At 51.2% G+C, this 18,228-nt stretch overlaps 6 protein-coding genes across 6 annotated transcripts; 3 read left to right on the forward strand and 3 right to left on the reverse strand.

The window, feature by feature from the left end:
* Window positions 1-2,028: 2,028 nt before the first annotated feature.
* On the forward strand, window positions 2,029-4,533 carry BJY04DRAFT_220542 (copper amine oxidase; the record flags this gene model as incomplete). The annotated part of the gene is made up of 2 exons (XM_073716898.1): window positions 2,029-2,408; window positions 2,460-4,533. The coding sequence occupies 2 exons, from the start codon at window positions 2,029-2,031 to the stop codon at window positions 4,531-4,533; spliced, it is 2,454 nt and encodes an 817-aa protein (XP_073568756.1).
* A 1,184-nt stretch (window positions 4,534-5,717) lies between these two features.
* On the reverse strand, window positions 5,718-9,015 carry BJY04DRAFT_104289 (uncharacterized protein). Its single transcript, XM_073707982.1, has 5 exons — window positions 7,634-9,015; window positions 7,324-7,583; window positions 7,139-7,273; window positions 6,995-7,085; window positions 5,718-6,943 (listed from the first exon to the last, which is right to left on the reverse strand). Exons 1-5 carry the CDS (start codon window positions 8,389-8,391, stop codon window positions 5,989-5,991), a joined length of 2,199 nt encoding a protein of 732 aa, XP_073568757.1. The 5' UTR covers window positions 8,392-9,015; the 3' UTR covers window positions 5,718-5,988.
* Window positions 9,016-12,444, reverse strand: BJY04DRAFT_104334 (N-alpha-acetyltransferase 35, NatC auxiliary subunit). The gene is made up of 8 exons (XM_073707983.1): window positions 12,248-12,444; window positions 12,097-12,164; window positions 11,891-12,028; window positions 11,581-11,817; window positions 11,065-11,520; window positions 10,763-11,020; window positions 10,616-10,714; window positions 9,016-10,566 (listed from the first exon to the last, which is right to left on the reverse strand). Exons 1-8 carry the CDS (start codon window positions 12,345-12,347, stop codon window positions 9,640-9,642), a joined length of 2,283 nt encoding a protein of 760 aa, XP_073568758.1. The 5' UTR covers window positions 12,348-12,444; the 3' UTR covers window positions 9,016-9,639.
* A 120-nt stretch (window positions 12,445-12,564) lies between these two features.
* Window positions 12,565-13,266, reverse strand: BJY04DRAFT_194464 (ATP synthase subunit epsilon family protein). Its single transcript, XM_073712059.1, has 3 exons — window positions 13,097-13,266; window positions 12,911-13,025; window positions 12,565-12,839 (listed from the first exon to the last, which is right to left on the reverse strand). The coding sequence occupies exons 1-3, from the start codon at window positions 13,231-13,233 to the stop codon at window positions 12,762-12,764; spliced, it is 330 nt and encodes a 109-aa protein (XP_073568759.1). The 5' UTR covers window positions 13,234-13,266; the 3' UTR covers window positions 12,565-12,761.
* Window positions 13,267-13,612: 346 nt separating this feature from the next.
* BJY04DRAFT_194466 (uncharacterized protein) lies at window positions 13,613-15,475 on the forward strand. Its single transcript, XM_073712060.1, has 2 exons — window positions 13,613-14,123; window positions 14,200-15,475. The coding sequence occupies exons 1-2, from the start codon at window positions 14,069-14,071 to the stop codon at window positions 15,261-15,263; spliced, it is 1,119 nt and encodes a 372-aa protein (XP_073568760.1). The 5' UTR covers window positions 13,613-14,068; the 3' UTR covers window positions 15,264-15,475.
* Window positions 15,476-15,632: 157 nt separating this feature from the next.
* Window positions 15,633-18,084, forward strand: hsp60 (chaperone ATPase HSP60). Its single transcript, XM_073712061.1, has 3 exons — window positions 15,633-15,905; window positions 15,989-16,130; window positions 16,216-18,084. The coding sequence occupies exons 1-3, from the start codon at window positions 15,795-15,797 to the stop codon at window positions 17,727-17,729; spliced, it is 1,767 nt and encodes a 588-aa protein (XP_073568761.1). The 5' UTR covers window positions 15,633-15,794; the 3' UTR covers window positions 17,730-18,084.
* The last annotated feature ends 144 nt before the right edge of the window (window positions 18,085-18,228 follow it).

Consider the following 18,228-nt stretch of genomic DNA (forward strand, 5'->3'; position numbering starts at 1 on the left):
AGAGCCAGTTTCGACAGAGCCAGTTTCGACAGAGCCAGTTTCGACAGAGCCAGTTTCGACAGAGCCAATGCCAGTGCCATGATCTTCAGTGGTGCAGTCGCAGGTGATGATCGTTTCAACAAGGATGGTTTTGATATAGTCACCAGCGTCGTTCATAGTACCAGTCGAAAAGATCTCAGTAGTTCGGGTCACGAAAGAGGCATGGTCAACGACATCGTTCTCTGGAAGAGACAAGACTTCATTAACGCGGGCTGAGAGGACAACAGGGCCGTTGAGCTCCTGACTGGTGGTGACAGTCTTGAGGTCGGTGGTGCTGGTTCCATAAGGCACGCCTCCAGAAAGCATGGTAATAGAGATGGTTTGATTGAGCAAGGTAGAGAGAGTGGCGGATGCGTTCTCAATCGAAGCGCTGCTAGAGCCGGGATCATCCACTGCTGCATGCTGAGCACCAGCAGAGAGGGCCCAAGCAGCCCACAAGTGTGGGCGCATGGTGATGGGTTGAGGAAGATAGTTAAAGAGAGGTGGGGAGGATGAAGAGGAGAGGAGAGGAGAGAAAGTGGTGAGCCGGGGGAGGATGGGTTTTTATAATTCAAGGCAGTGTGCCTTTCTTCGAAGACACTGTATTGTGTCTTTCTCCATAAGCGAAGGGGAGGGCTTCACCATAATGCGCGCATTCTTATGAAGCTTCACTTTCAAGTGAAGCCAGGCCGCTTGATCATTGGTCAAAACTGCCGCAAGTGACTGAAGTTGTGTCTTGCCGGTCTGAAAGATGACTCAAAGCCTTGCCTGTGAAAAAGGCACACTGAAGTTCCATCTTGGGATGTTCAAAGAGTGCATCTGCCACCATGGCCAAAGTGCTTGGTTGGTTTGTTGGAGGTTGATCATTGTTGGGAGCAAAGGAATATCATGTCCAGGGTCTCCAGAACCACCCAAGCCTTGAAAAATGATCGAGCCTCAAGAAACACCCAACGGGATGTTTTCGCGGGCGACGTGGCACTCCAAATCATCCCTAGATGCCATCCTCTCTCTCCATCAAGCGAACCTGCTCTGGCTTCTCTGGTCTAGATGCTGTCAGCTCGATGTCGAGACCGTTGGAATGGAAGCACACATTCAGCTATCACCTACACTTGTGTCTCCCAATGCATCCTCGAGCCATTGCTCGCGTAGTGAGTTTGTAATTCATCATGTCCTGAGTGCTCTGCAGCTGCACTGGCACCAGAAACAGTAACACTCTGCGATCATGGATTACCCAGGTAGGTAACAGGCTACTAGGCCCAGTAAACCAAGTAGAGTTCTGAGGTAGCTACTTGCGATATCTGAAGACAATATTAAAAACAGTATATAAAACCTGCAGTAAAGAATCAGGTGTGGCTCCTGTATAGAGGGAGGTGTTGTAGTGCAGTGCAGCAGCCTCATCACCTGACCCCGCGTTCGTCATATCAATGTTCTCCAACTTCTTCCCCATCTTTGACTTCATCAGGACGACGGCTACTTTCCCCAATTCTTAACAGCTAAGCGAGGACAAGAGTCTCCGCCTTATCTGGTATCCGACAAACGCCGATATCTGATACGCATGCATCGTTTGGATTCGTTGGAGATAATGCTTCTCAAGCTACAGCATCTACCCCAACACACCGACTCGCCGCGCTTGACCCTTAATGGGCAAACTCCTCGAGTGCCATGCCAACTAGCTTTGCTTTGGCCTTGAAAAGACTCTATATCGCTTCTTCCGGTAGGTGCATGCGAGGTTTCCTGCTATTCTTTCGTGTTGTTAACCTAGACGCAGAGGAATCGGTATACGGAAATTGCTCCAAAACCAACTCGCTTATCATGGCTCGGCCGACTTGTATTATCCAGCTCAATGGTGACTGACAGCTATCGGTTCCGTCGCGCTTCCGAGCCGCAAATGCTCGCTATCGAGGCCAATTTAGAACTCGCTCGCGGTTATAAAAGCCATCGAGAACCCCATGATATTGTATCCTTTCAGCTCAGAGCCTGGAGCCAGAACAGCCGGCTACAAACACAGCCATGAAGCTTTCTATCTCTCTGTTCGATGGTGTTGCCTCTTTGCTTCTCCTAGGGAGCTTAGCAGGAGATGTCTTCGCCAACAAGCTTGACCACAGTGCGGATGCCGTACGTCAGAAGAACCGGGGACGAAAAGCCCTGATGCGCAGTCTACAAGGACGCTCAAATCAAGAGCCAAGTAGTCACTGGGACATAAAGCCCTACCAGAACTATTCTACGCCTTCATGCGAAGATACACCTCCGCAAAAGATCATCGCGCCGAAGGAGAATGTGTGGTATGGTCTAACAGATGATGAGACAGCTGCCGTTGCGAACTGGCTGTTTGGACGACCCGAGTTGAATTTGACTGCATCAGAGAATGCTGGCGAGTGGGACAACACTATGTAAGTGAAGAGTTGCCGTCTGCTCATGATTAAACTAAATTCATTTGCAAGTGCTTTAATCGAGTTGAACCGCCCGAACAAAACAGAAGCGATTCCCTACCTCGATGGCGATGCACCTGCGCCAGCTCGATATGCACATGTTCGGCTGAACAATCGAGCTACAATCGACCCATACTATGCTGACATCTTGGTCGGACCTTTACCTATCAGTAATGTCTCCACCTGGGAGTCTCTCGAGTTCCCTTATACCCGCAAGACCCAGGGGCATGTGCGCAATGTCGAGCCCGATGGTGAGACCGTGTACTCAGAGTGGTTGTTCAAGATAAGTGCTTCCATCGCCGACATTACTCTCGACTTGTGGAATGGAACTGCTCTTGGTCTGGACAATGATACTCTAGATATCTGGGGTATTGACCCACTGTGGCAGGACGATGGACGTATCGTGCGCTGGGACATGTTCTGGGGCATGGCCACCGATGAGTTCGACAGTGGGACTCTGCTACCACTGGGCCTTTACTTGAAGTCTGATGTCACCGGTCGCGACCCATCTCAGTGGGAGGTTCAAGGCTGGATGTACAATGACATCTTTTATGAAACAACAGAGGAATTCCGTGAGGCATACTGGTCTCCTGGTTTTGTCAAGCTCGGTCCTAATGTTGACAATTCATGGGCCCACACCGACCAGAGAGGTCCTGTCCCTCCCCAGGATCGAAAGCAGCCACCATTGGCTGTGGCCCCTGACGGGGCAAGGTACTTCGTTGACACCGAACGGAAGTATGTCACCTGGATGGACTTTTCCTTCTACATTGGCTTCAACCGAGACACCGGTCTCTCGCTCTTTGACATCAAGTACAAGGGTCAAAGAGTTCTCTATGAGTTGGGCCTGCAGGAGGCTCTCGCGCATTATGCTGCGAACGATCCCGTCCAATCTGGAGTCGCATATCTAGACTCCTACTACGGGTTCGGCCCCTACGCTTTCGAGTTGCTCAAAGGTTACGACTGTCCATCATACGCTTCTTACCTCAACACTTCATTCTACAAGTCCGAAGAGACTCATACCCACGTCGACAGCCTCTGTCTCTTCGAATTCGATGCCGATTACCCTCTGTCGCGACACTCAACCTCCGACTACGTGACCGTCACGAAGAACGTCTACTTCACCATCCGCACAGTCTCCACGATTGGCAACTACGACTACATGTTCAGCTACAACTTCCACCTAGACGGCACCATCGGCGTCGAAGTGCGTGCGTCGGGCTATATCCAATCAGCCTACTACGCCAACAACCAAGACTTCGGCTACCAGATCCACGACTCCCTCTCCGGCTCCATGCACGATCACGTCCTAAACTTCAAAGCAGACTTTGACATCCTCGGCACAAACAACTCCATCGAACTAACCTCTGTCGTGCCTGTGGAAAAGAAATTCTCCTGGAGCGGTAACAAGACGCGCAACACCATGCAGCTCGAGCGCAAGACCATTGCCTCCGAAGACGACGGCCGCTTCAACTGGGGCTTCAACGGCCAGACCCAAATCCACGTCATCAACCAAGACCAGAAGAACAAGTACGGGGAATATCGCGGCTACCGAGTCCTTCCCTCTTCAGGCGTCGCACATCTTACCGTCAAAAATTCTTCGAACCTCGCTCACGCCGCGCACTGGGCCGAGTACGATGTTCAAGTCACCCAGCAACACGACACTGAGCCCTTCGCCGCACACCCCTACAACAGCCAAGACGTGCATGATCCCCCAGTTGACTTCGAAAAGTTCTTCAACGGCGAGAGCCTGAACCAAACTGATCTCGTCCTCTGGTTGAACCTGGGTATGCACCATGTTCCGCACACAGGTGATCTCCCAAACACGGTCTTCACAACCGCGCACTCGAGTATCCAGTTTATGCCGGTGAACTATCTTCTGGGTGATCCGAGCAGAGAGACAGTGAATATGGTGCGGGTGAATTACTTCAATGGGTCGGCGACGGCGGTTGAAACGTTCGGACAATCGAATGAGACGTGTGCGGTGCGGCTGTCGCCGATTGAGGACGAGCTGTGGTCATATCAGGGAGATGTGATTGTGCGGAAGTTCCCGTATAACCCGAACGATCCTTTTTACGAGACGGATTGAAGGATCAGGTTCGAGCACGGCAGGTAGCATGAGGGAGGGGAACAGACTAGCTGATGTTCACGCCTTACGATTAGCGAAGAGACATAGACATAACTAAACGCGGCGATTGGTTCTGGTGGGCTCATTGCACCGACTGTATATACCTATGGAGTACTCCGAGAGAACTGTACATACTCCAGACGAATTGATTTACCTCCTGTTACCAATTGTAGCTAGTTACACAAGATCATGAACAAGAACAGAAAATAACTCATTCCCATTCTCATTCCATCTGGAATGTCATCTCATTTCCACCTGCAAGCCACCCAGCCTCCTACGTACCTCTGTCTCACTCATGAACCTCCGGCCGTTACGTCGGCCATACCTAGCTAAGTTACCCCGCTGCGGCAGGCCCCGGAGGAAAGAGCAGGTGAACCGGGGATCAACCACCTGGAGGCTGGCAATCTCAGAAGTTAGAACCATCGAGCAGGACTGACTTCCCGTCTATCGGATCAAATCCCGAAAATACCGAGGATAATCTGTGTCTGTTACTTTGGGATCAACGTCGCCTCTACTGCAGATTGCAGAATATCTATCCTCCGTGCGTCTTTCACACAGGTTAGTTACAGTAACCCAAGTGTTGGCCGAAGAAGATGAGTACCTATGAAACACATGCTACTCCAGAGTCCATAGCATGGACCAACCCGCCATCCGAAACTTACTAGAGTCCGTAGTTAAACCCGAGATGAAATGTAAGAAAATAGCCCCCCCAAATCCCAACGGCCACTAGACTGCACTAGAACAGTGGTCATGAAAACGAACACCTCACAACTCACACCTCACAAGTTGCCAAGTACCGTACTGGTAAGTACAACACACTCACACCCCAGATGAACAACTACAGCTAAAACCCCCGATCTCAACGATCACAGCACAAGATTGGAGAATCGGAGCTGCAAGACCGTACTAGTAACCTGTGTGGCGAACCTATTCTACTCCATACTCCGTAGTCTAAAGTTACCATTCCATTATTGCAAACAGGGCTGAGTTCCGGCCGGCGGTGCTGATCAGGCAATACTACTCCACGCCCCGGCCCCGACGGTCGACAGTAGGGGGGTCGAAGTGAGAAGCCTCGGCCGAAGCGGGCCTCGTTCGGTCTCGGAGTCATGCAGAAAGGAAAAAATAAAATGAAATAAAATAAAACACCGCGATGGACGGTCTGGGTTTCTAGGTGGATCTACGATCGCTCGGGGTATAACTTCCAAAGACATCCCGCTCGTTTTTCATTTTCTGATCTGTTGGTTTCTCTGTGCTTGTGCTGGGCATTAAGATCATACGGCTACCCAAGTCTGGTCTGCTCTGAGTCTGCTCTGCAGTCTATAATGATGATGATGACGATGCTACCTATGACAATGCTACCAAGTTGACTTCCAAATGCGCGAGATAAAAATACATGTCTTCGTCAGTCATGCTCTTTCATGAATTACCAACATTCATGCTGGGAAACAACATTACATCAGACACCTGGTTGAGAATGTTGTCAATGTGTCCGTCTTCCAAGGGTAGACCGGCCTGCGTGTAGGGCGGCGGCATGGAGGTCGCGAATTGGGTGTATTGCGACGAGGGCTGGAAGGTTGTAGGGGGAATGTGCGAGTTCGTCGGCGCGCTAACTTCCCCCTTTACTCTTGACCCCTCGTTCTTACCCGTGTTGAACGCCGAGATTACCGCGCGGAGCGCTTCCAGCGAAGACGAGAGGTGTTTCGCAGAGTCTGTCCGGTTCGTGTTGGTCGAGCTAAAGCTGCCGTCTGTGTACACATGATCTGCAAGGACTTTCTCGAGTCGCTCAAGCAGATCTCGGTGCAGTGACCAGGGTTTGTCGGTCGTGTTAGCGATCAGGAGAAACGCTGATGCGATTGTCCGCTGGACGCTGACCCATGTGCGGGACGCGTACGGGCTAATTGAGTGCAGCTCAATAAAAGCTTCGATTGTGTTTACTAGATTCGTCATACAGTCATACCGGATACTTTCGCGTTTCCGATCGTCCATCGATACGTCGGGATCTAGAGATACGCGGCAGAGGACAGAGATATAATATGACGAGTGCAGCTTCAACTCCGCACGTTCGATATTATCAGATAGCGAGTGGCAGTACTCCTTGGAGCGCAGGCGCGGTGCAGTCTCTGCCAAGATGTTGCGAATTCGATGCACATATTCGCGGATTTCGTGTGGTCGCAGATGGGAGTGGTGAGACTCTAGCATCAACCGAAGCGACTCGAGCACGACCCCGAGGGTGCGAGACAGGGTCTCGAAGTAGGCCCGATGCCCCGGCATTGACTTGCGATGATACGGGATTTCAGGCTGGCTGATCATGGTGATCGAAGGCCGATCATAAGCCAAGGAAAAATGACTGTTTTGAAATGCCATAGCCCACCTATTGGGTTCTATCAGCAGCGGTCCTGTGAGATCAAATCGCAACACGTACCAAACCCTCCTCCGAGCTTCTTGCAAGGCTGGTGGATAGCCAGGTGCTTCTGCGTGCAGTCCAAGGACCATGCACATACGTTCCGTCATTCCTATGGGTGAAAATTAGCTCAATTAACGGTACGTACTCGACATCAATACCAACCCAACATTGTGTAAGAGGCGCCCGCATGCATATTATATGATAGGACGTTGCTAATAATCAACAGAATCTGGATGATTTCTACCGTTGGCCGTGACACATAATTCAGCATGCGGAGACACTGATAGGAGCATGAAACTAAAGATTGTCAGCCGGCCGAATCCCGTTATTCTCTAGAGCCTACTTACCATAAACCCAGGAAGTCATTTCGCGTTGAATTCCTGGCAGATCAGACAGCTGACAGCCGGACGCGAGAACTGCGAAGCAGAGACTGAGGAACGTGACACTCATCCCAAATGGTTTCATTTCGCCATTGCCATCCGGTTTATACACCCCACCCGCTCGTTTCCGGCCATCCAATAACAACTTCACGTCGACCCCAAATTTGTCAATATCAGGGAGCACAGGGTACAATACAGCTGCGATGTCGTTATAGTGACCCAAGAATCTGCGGCAGTCAGATATGCTCATGCGAAGTGAGGACACGTTTGTACTCACTTGAGAAAATGGTCATCCGGAGGCAGTACATCGCAAACCCCTCCGATATTGAAAGTGACCAGATCTGACGACCAGAGGTCCACGAACGGATATCCAGCACTATCATTCTCCAGCGCCAGCTCGCCAAGCAAATCGTCCTTCGGCAGCACCTGCGCCGGACCAGCCGAACTTTTTGTTTTGTCCAAAATATCATGCAGCGCAGATCGGTTTCCGATGTGAACGGTCCCCGTTTTCAGTGTCGTGGACCCATACAAGCTATCCTGCACCGATGGAGACCTGCCCATGTCGACCGTTGACACCTCCGAGTGAGGCTCTGTGAGCTTCCGAGGCGGCGGCGGATTTGAATGTGCCTGGACGATTGATTTCATGCTTGCGATAACCTGCGCCATGTCGCGCATCTTGTTGTTTAATTCCTCCCACTCGTAGGGAGAAATCTGGACGGTATCCGAAGTTGGGTCGTCGGCTTCAGAATCGGCAGCGTAGAAAGCATCATGATTACTCGTAGGATAGGTGGACGAAGGGTAGGTTTGCGGCGCAGTTGTGCTTACAGCTGTCGGGGCAGCAAAGCTCTCGGAGACAATCGACGGTCTTGAAGCGACTGGGGATGGTCCTGGAGCTGGGCGGCCGTATGTGCAGCTGAATCCGCGCTTGACGCAATTACTGCATGGGACATTTCGGTCACAGCGGACTTTGCTGGCACGACACTGATGGCAGGTCTTGCACTCGCGTGGCCGGCGTCGGATGGGATACATAGGCATCGCACTCGCAGGCCTTCCCACGATGGCCGACCAAGAGGGGGAAGGCGAATGCGGTCGCTAGGAAAACGAAGGAAAGGCGAGCCGCCTAACAAGAACCCAAGAAGCGTGCGACAGACATTAAAACCCCGATCGGTGCAACCCAGCGCTCTAAAAAGCGAAGTATTAATAACTTAACCAGAAAAGAAGCAATTCTGATCTAGCGATAGGAGGTAAGTGGAGGATCGTCGCGGGTCGACAGTGCTGAGTGGTGACGGACGGCCAGTAGTGGCAGGCTGGAGTGGCAGCTGCTGGGGTCGTGGTCGCGCAGAAACTCTGAACCTCAACTCAGAGGGGGGTTCAATTTAAGCTCAACGCATTCAATCTCAATGTCGCCCGTGCCATAGATACCATGCTGGGGAAGCGACAGAAGAGAAAAGGCAGAGATTTAATTAATGGAGACAAGACAAACCCAGAAGCGCGGTAGGCGGTACTTTTGTCGTGATTTGAATTCCCCTTCGCGCAGCAGCAGCAGCAGCCAGCAGCAGCAGTGATTATTATTTGGCTAGGGAACTTGGAAGCTTGCGGAATCGCGGTAGTTAGCGTCCTAGCGTCCGTGCTCAGAACCGAGGGCCTCCAGCCAAGACTACCATCACTGATGCAGTGGACCAGAACAGCGGGTCAGTCTGTCAGATCTACTTTTGACTCTTAAGATCTCGAATCGATATGCGAAAGAGATGTTCTAGAATTGTTCTGTTTGTCGCACAAAGGAGGAACTTCAGTTCGGTTTGGCAGAAAAGAAAGGTAAAATTGAAAATATGCCATCCCATCCCACATCATACCAAAATACGGAGTCCTCCGTACCTATGAGGCTAGCCTCCAAGTTCCAAACCGCGCAAGGGCTCAAATTTGAGTAGTTTACTGTAGTCTATGTAGTATGTACTCCGTAATCTGCAGGCAAATCCAAGTCCATACATCGATCCGTTCCTAGTTCTATAGCGTCGCGTCTAGACTAATCTACCCTAGTACACATAATCTCGTTACCGTATAGTTTTACTCGGTAGTCGGTGGGACATATTGCATTCCAGCGCGAGACAGGGCTCGGCATCTGGTAGCTCACAGAATGCAGAATGCGGATAATGTTTCCAAGCGAGCTCAGCCAACGGTTGGAGTTTAGAGTTCCGAACTTGAATTCTCTGCATAGTGTGGACTCCGTCACTAGCGCGATGATACAGACCTTTGGTCATACCCTACGGATTCTCATTTCATCATTTATGGCTTTGTGCTCGGCTGCGCTTGCACAATTTGCGGGACAGCCCACCAGTCGTGCCAGCGGCCTTTGGAACCAGGTTCTGGAATCTCGACACGGAGGTTCAGCGGCTGAGACTGCGGGTGGGGTTGCTTTGAGTTGCGCGGTTTCTGAGCTAGGATTGCCTTTTTCACCGTCTCGATGGCGATGCTGGCGCCGATGCAGGCGCGCATCGTATCTTTGACATCGCGCTTCCAATCCTCTTCTATGGCCGGTGCATTGGGTTTCGGTCCTTCTGAGTCTTCGAGGAAGGGGCCGTTGGAGAGCGTTGTTTCCCAGGCTTTTCGAGCCTCTCCGACTGCCCGGGTTGCGCGCTCCATCACGATGTCGTCGCTGTCGCCTTGAAGTGTGGCTTCGCGGCTATATTCCTCATACGGGACGGGTTCGGGGAGGGTTATATGGAGGAAGGGCTTCATGCGGAGCTCGTAGCGTAGACGATCGTTGGAATATGCTTGGGGCGCGGAGGCGGTTGGGAGGATTTTGTGGCGAGCTAAGAGGACGTAGAGGGCGTGGAGGGATATGGCGAGGGCGTCAATGGCGACAATTTGCGTAGTGATACGATCGAAGAGGAGGAATGATTTGCGAAGTGTGGAGTAGCTTGCTGGGTTTGATCGATTTCTCTTTGCGGCGGACACGACAAACGTACGGATCCGGTCGATATGCCCCAGGTGTGTGGAGCAGATATGCGATAAATACCAGTACATCCCGGCGAGCTCCTCTGGGGCATATATCGAGAGCTCGAATCCGAGTTGAAGAATTAGCCGGAATTGGATGAGCTTCTGGTGGTATGTCCAGCTGCTGAGGGGATAAGAATATGTAGTGTCTCCATTTGGAAACTCAAGGGGGGGTTCTTCGCTTAATGTGCGAAGCTGTTCGTCGAGATCTTCGGCCTGTAGAACGTGAGCTGATATTCGATTGTCTGCCCAAAACAATACAAACCTCCATCTGCAGATTATCCCAATCAACTATGGTATGGCAGACGGTTCTGCGGATACGGCAGCGGTTCAGACAAGCGCTCCGGAGCGTATCGACGAATGGCTGCAAATACCGTTAGACCAATAGAAACGGTGCTTCAGTAGTCCGTACCTGGGTGAACCGCCTCACGAAGCCATCCATCAATTGAGCTATTTGAAAACGAGGGTCGGAAGGCACTTCGGTTTCATCGAGGCTTGCCTCGAGCAATATATTTGATGGAAGAATCAAGGCTGCTAGCTCGTCGTAGATAAACTGTTTGGCTGAAACAACCCCAAGAATGGTTGACTTGCTCATAATAAGAGTCTGAACAAGGGATCGAATATACACCGATGGCTGGGGTTTTCGGGAGAGAAGGGCCCAAACAGCGGCCTGGGAAGTTAGGATATGGCATTCAGGAGCATCAGAGGACATACCCTCAAGTTGGACGGTCCGCTATAATCAAGCAGTTGATTGAGGTGGATTCCGTCCTGGTATAGTCTTTTGAGATGCGCCAGCGCATCCTCAATACTGATCCTCACCATCGGCCGAGGCGGAACTGTGCTAGCCAGTTTCCGCTGTACTTTCCAACTAAATGCCTCGGGAACAGGCTTGCCCAGATGTCTTGACTCAGACAGAGAAGGCAATATCGACAAACAGGACTCGAATTTGTCCATTGATCTTGTCTGCAAAATGTTTGTATCCTGTTGCAGGCCCAAGATAAACACATTTCGAAACTCTAATCGAATTTTCAAGGCGTGTTTCACGTTTTCGTCGATTGCGTTCTGCTCGTCTATCCAAGAAATCGCCCGGGTCAAGAGGGTAACAAAAAGATGGGTATCAAAATCGGATAATAGAGAGCGATTGTAGAGCTGGGTGCTAAAGTCCTCTTCCTGAGTACCAGAGAAGTCAGTATCGGTTTCGCCAGAATGCACTGGTACCTAGGTCCTAACCTCGTAGTAGAATTCCTTGGTCACTCGCGCATGAACAAAACCGCAGCACTTGATCAGTCCAAGGCAGTATGCGCGCAGCACAATATGCACTATATCCGGCTCTTCCCTGTCACCCGTAGGTCTGCAACGTCCAAAACGCGTATCTTCAAAGTCTCTCGGTACAGGCCAGAGGAGCTTATCGAGGTGGAGAGAGGTGAAAAGGGTCTGCGACAGAGGATGACCCATATACCAAGCTACCTATTTCAACCAGACTTTTAGAATGATCCCTTCAGAAAGGGCAGGGTCAAGATGCCGAACATTTCTTACCCACCTCATGGCAAAGCAGCTCGTCCATAACCCATATCACTTCTTCTGGTGTCAACTCGCGCAAGACGTCATAGTCGTCCTCCAGGCTTTGTCCGCTCTCGTCGGGGGCGAGATATCCGCTGTCCATTTTAGGATCCATAATCTATAACGGCATAATCTTTAGCTCAATATCATGGACGTCTTGCGCAATAGCCGGGGAATGCTGCGTACCTCCAAGGCTCCGACAGCCTCAAAAAGCGTGAAGTACTCATCTTTGACGAGCTGGCCGATTTTCAAAGCTAAAGCGACAATTTCTAATCAGTATACTCTGCTTATTCTTCAGGTTGAGGGTATAGACTTGGCTTCAAGGGAAGAGTCGTACTTGATGCAGCTTGTGAGAATTTCTCGGTGATATCGCGTGGAACAACAGACTGCGAAACAATTCGCGTCGTTGCAGCTCGGGCCTGATTATTCGGTAACATAAGGAAACGCGATCATTCACAGCCAGCTGCAAGATCTCAAAAATAACGAGGAGCTGCGTCACTTCGAGGATTGGTGAGGAGGAAAGGTTGGGTGAGGGGATGGCGGGGAGTGGAGAGTTCGGGCGGACAGGGAAAGGGAAAGACTCCCGAACAAGTCAGTGCAGGGCCAGCCTACAGTCTGCGGCAAATCTATGTCTATATTTCAGGATTGAATGGATTGCACAACAAAAAATATCTCTATTTGGGAATGGTAGGCAGGAGGAAAGTATCCCTCCTGTTTGAACCGTATCAACATGCCATATCGCTACAAAGATTCAGTCCTTCACGGCATCTGAATTCCGCCGAATCCCAGTATGTCCCAATCACCCCTAAAGTACAACTAGTCGCTCCGCTTTCGAGATCTTGCAGAAGCGATTATTTCGACTCGGCCTGGCCGGCGATGGCCTGGTCGTTGGCTTCGGCAAGGTTCTTGACTTCGCCCTGCTTGCCGTTCTACATCCGAGGATCGGTTAGTCACAGCCTCCTAACATCTCCGACCAGGTTTTTGGGAATCGTTGACGCACCTCCCACTTGGCGAAACGCAGGTCCATGTTTCCACGGCGCTCGGCAGCGAGACGAGGACCGTCCTTGAGGGAGCGGCGGACCGTGCGAGCAGCGACGGCCAGGTAGCGGTTGTACCTGAAAAAGTCGGCATTGTCAGCGGAGGCACTCAAATTGGGGTTGCGGACAGAAAGCGATGGGTGTCGTACGTCAAACCAGCGGATTTCCAGGCGAAGACCATCTTGACGGTTGAAGGGGAATGAGGTGATTCAATTGAAAAGGGATCAAGCTGTCGGGTGTGATGCTTTGCAGACCGTCGAGTTCGGAGGATCGGGATCTCGGTCATGTGATGTCTACACGTGACTGCTAATCAGCAGCCAATCATGATTCGCAAATCTACTTCGTATTCGTCGTCCATCGACGAGGTCTATTCCATCACAATGGATCTGAACATCGTGGTCATTATTCTCTTTATAATCCCGGGTAGCTGTATAAGTATGCAATTTAGACTTACGATTTATGATAGCTCCCATCAGTCGAATACTCCTCAGGCCTAGTTCTATCCACACTTTAGCATGCTCACAAACATGGATGGCACCTTATCAGTTGCAGACTACAAACACCATGCCAAACTCCTCGAGAGATCTTCGCTACTGTAAGCAGGCTCTATTGCAGAGTCCGTTGTAGATATAGTGTAGATAGCTGAAGTATGTACTATGCGATTCCTAGGCAATATCAAACTCTCTACTGCCTGTACTTACAAGCTAGCTTAAAGATTTGATCTGGAGCTTTCGAATTTGAAAACTGACCACTTGTTTCCTGAGTCTCAAACCTCAGCTTCTAGTAGAAGATACATAATAACTCATTCTGCGAAAATCGCGCATCTCAAGCCTCAGGCTCAAACGCCAGCGTCATTTCTTCATCAACCCGTGGCCTCACCACTCGTTCTCTCTTCCTCACTCAACCTTCATCAGCAACCCAATCAGATCTCTCAATTCGCTCGAAGTATTGATACACCCTCTTCTCTCATCCACTACCTCATTCACTACCTCATTCACTACCTCGTTCGCTGCCTCATTGATTATCTCTCCAAAAGGCCATTGATCCTGAAACCTCAATTGATATCAATTGGATTCACTTCTATTCAGTATTCACCTCACTCTCCCAACGTCGTCACCAATATGAGCAAACCATTGTCCAAGAGGCCCAAGAAGCGTACTATTGTACGCTGGGATGGTAAGTCTCCGTTCCTTGCGCTCAGTTGAGCGCTTTTCAGTTTCCAGTCATTCACTAACTCTTATTCTTGCTCTAGAGAATCTCAACGAGCTCACTCTCCTGACGGTTCAGTCGGTCTGCAATTCACAGTCAATCAAAATTCCCTGGGCGGATGTTGCGAAAACGATGGGACACAACGTAACGGAAGGAGCAATTGTGCAGCACCTGGCAAAGGTGCGTGCTCGTCGGGTGCAAGAGGGAAAGGACGTCCCCCCACCTCTCAAAAGAGGCTCGACGTCAGGTGTCTCCAAGAGCTCTAGCCCACCAGGTTCTAAATATCAGAGAGGCTCCCGTGATGCCGGTGCGGCCGGAACCATGATCGATGAAGACAGCGGCGAGGAGTGGACTGGATACCGAGCGTCCAAAAGACGCAAGACTCGTCCGAGATCAAAGCCTGCACAAAGTCTGCGGCCACAGATTTGGGAAGAAGAGAATACAGCGTCGGATAGCGGAGATGAGCTATTAGCGCCTGGCGCTAGGTTTCTACAACTTCCTCATGACAGGCAGCGTTCGCCAACCCCTCAACCCCAGTCCAAAATAGTCATTTTCAAATGTCCCAAGGCTATGCTCGAAACGCTGGACCGCGCAGCACCTTTGAAAGCCCCTTCTTTGGACATAGCCTCCGCTAATTCTGTGGCCGAAATGCCGGCACTGAAGCCGCAAGTTAACTCTGACGATGGGCACTACGGATCTATCAAAAGCGAGGTCATATCCAACTCGATCCCTATGTCGTCGATACCAACAAACAATTTCCAATTCCTCCAGAGCGCTGTCATGCAAGAGACACCTCGTGCACCTGCAAATTCTCAACTCTCAGCCGAAGAGATGCAGGACTTCAAGTACAGTCCCACCGGCGACCCCAGCATCGATTTGCCCACGCTGGTGTACAAGGGCCTGCCGAACGGGCAGGATATCCTTCCTAATTTATTCTCCCCCGACCAAAATTCCTTTGAGAACTTTCACGACTTTCAGACTGCTCCGAATTTTGACCAGTTTTATTATCTGGATCAGACCAATCAAGGTGTGGAGGGGAATATGTTTCATGAACAGAATTTGTCTTTCAGTGACCAGGGTGCTGGTATATGGAGCGATATAATCTGAATCTGATGCACTTGATCTTTTTCAAACATGTTGTTTTTTTGCGGGATGATTTGGGCGGTTATTAGCGGGTACGCGGAGTGTCTCCGCGATTTATATCTTGAGAGGTCATCGTTAATATCTCTAACAGCCAAGTCATGGACAGGCAGCGCAAAATGCACTTGATTTACAGTCTTGTGGAAGATTTTCACTGTGTAAAGGTTTTGTTGTGGACGGTGGAGGGAGTAGACAGTAAACAAGGCTATACAGCTGAGCTGTTCCGACAACCCGAGGCGACACCCTCGGATACTCAACACGTGACCTTCTAGGAGCTTCTGCCGCCAAGAAATCCGGAGATCGAGAAAGGCCTGGAAAATTTTCGAGACTTTGGCTTCATCTCTCACCTTCGCGCCCTTCTCATCCTCTATCTCTTCATCCTCATTCTTCTGCAATCGTTCTGCTCCGGAGTCCTGATCGGGCAGTTCTCCTTTTGCTCCTTGATCTTCGTATTTGTCTTGTCCTAATTTTTTTTTCTCCCCCTTTCTCCCTTTAAATATGCAGCGAGCTCTCTCTTCCAGGACCTCGGTCCTCTCTGCCGCTACCAAGCGCGCTGCTTTCTCCAAGCCTACTGGTCTCAACCTCCAGCAGCAACGGTTTGCTCACAAGGTACGTTTGAGCTTGATTGCGATTCAATCGATGCCTTTCAGCTCTTCCGCAGCTCCCGAAAGCCGGTTGCTAATAACACGTAGGAGCTCAAGTTCGGCGTCGAAGCTCGCTCTTCGCTCCTCAAGGGTGTCGACACCCTTGCAAAGGCTGTCACATCTACCCTCGGTCCCAAGGGTCGCAATGTGTTGATTGAGTCTCCTTACGGCTCTCCCAAGATCACTAAGGGTAGGTTCATTGTCACATCTTCAATCATTCCGCTGCAGACAGACCGTTCATCACAATACTTCCAAATTGAGGCTGACTTGATTAGACGGTGTTACTGTTGCCAAGGCTATCCAGCTCCAGGACAAGTTCGAGAACCTCGGTGCCCGTCTCCTCCAGGATGTCGCTTCCAAGACCAACGAAATCGCCGGTGACGGTACTACCACCGCTACCGTCCTTGCCCGTGCTATCTTCTCCGAAACCGTTAAGAACGTTGCTGCCGGCTGCAACCCTATGGATTTGCGCCGCGGTATTCAGCAGGCTGTGGATGCCGTCGTGGACTACCTCCAGCAGAACAAGCGTGATATCACCACTGGTGAGGAGATTGCCCAGGTCGCTACCATCTCCGCCAACGGCGATACCCACGTCGGCAAGCTTATCTCCACCGCCATGGAGCGCGTTGGCAAGGAGGGTGTCATCACCGTGAAGGAGGGCAAGACTCTTGATGACGAGCTTGAGGTTACCGAGGGTATGCGCTTCGACCGTGGATACACCTCTCCCTACTTTATCACCGATGCCAAGTCGCAGAAGGTTGAGTTCGAGAAGCCTTTGATCCTTCTTTCCGAGAAGAAGATCTCCGCTGTCCAGGACATCATCCCTGCCCTTGAGGCCTCCACCACTCTCCGCCGCCCCCTTGTTATCATTGCCGAGGACATCGAGGGTGAGGCTCTCGCCGTCTGCATCCTGAACAAGCTCCGTGGCCAGCTCCAGGTTGCTGCCGTCAAGGCCCCCGGCTTCGGTGACAACCGCAAGAGCATCCTCGGTGACCTTGGTGTCCTCACCAACGGTACCGTCTTCACCGACGAGCTTGACATCAAGCTCGAGAAACTCACCCCCGACATGCTCGGTTCCACCGGCTCCATCACCATCACCAAGGAGGATACCATTATCCTGAACGGCGAGGGCAGCAAGGACTCCATTGCTCAGCGCTGCGAGCAAATCCGTGGTGTCATGTCCGACCCCGGTACCTCCGAGTACGAGAAGGAGAAGCTCCAGGAGCGCCTTGCTAAGCTCTCCGGCGGTGTTGCCGTCATCAAGGTCGGTGGCGCCTCCGAGGTTGAGGTCGGCGAGAAGAAGGACCGTGTCGTGGATGCTCTCAACGCCACCCGCGCTGCCGTCGAGGAGGGTATCCTCCCCGGTGGTGGTACCGCCCTCCTCAAGGCCTCTGCCAACGGCCTCGAGAACGTCAAGCCCGCCAACTTCGACCAGCAGCTTGGTGTCAGCATCGTCAAGAGCGCCATCACTCGCCCTGCCCGCACCATCGTCGAGAACGCCGGTCTTGAGGGCAGCGTTATCGTCGGTAAGCTCACTGATGAGTTCGCCAAGGATTTCAACCGTGGTTTCGACAGCTCCAAGGGCGAGTACGTTGACATGATCTCTGCCGGTGTTGTTGACCCCCTGAAGGTCGTCCGCACTGCTCTCGTTGATGCCAGCGGTGTCTCTTCTCTCCTCGGTACCACCGAGGTTGCCATTGTTGAGGCTCCCGAGGAGAAGGCCCCTGCCCCTGCCGGTGGTATGGGTGGTATGGGCGGCATGGGCGGCATGGGTGGCGGCATGTTCTAAGCTGCTCCCTCCCCTGTTGTCTCCATCTTCTCATAGCATCCTTACCATCTCCGGTTTCCTTTTTTAGAGGTTTTCCTTCGAGCGTGTCTTTGCATACAATGGGCATACCTTGATATGGGTCGAGGTCTCTATAGTGTATTATTTTCTTTTCCTTATGTCTTTAATGTGCTATATGTCTTGTATTATCCTACTGTTATATCCTATACCTCTTGTTTGTCACTCTTCCACACTTTGTGCTTTGGGTCTGAACCTCCAACCTCCCTCATCATCTCCACTCTATCTACCATGTTGGCATAAAAGTCAAGGTGTTTTGTGTAATATATCCTCATAAATATCAGCTGTGTTGGTTACTTCACTCTGTTCGATGCCTACCTAAGTCCGCCGAAGTCAATTCGAACGTCGTAAAAAGGGACAAGCGTTCATTTTACTGGTAAGCTCGTATAATATAAACGTGCCGGCGCCAGCAAGTTTACTATATAGCAGCCGTTCAAACAAACCA

This window comes from Aspergillus karnatakaensis (genome assembly GCF_047715665.1).
Source record: "Aspergillus karnatakaensis strain CBS 102800 unplaced genomic scaffold BJY04scaffold_41, whole genome shotgun sequence".
NCBI lineage: Eukaryota > Fungi > Ascomycota > Eurotiomycetes > Eurotiales > Aspergillaceae > Aspergillus > Aspergillus karnatakaensis.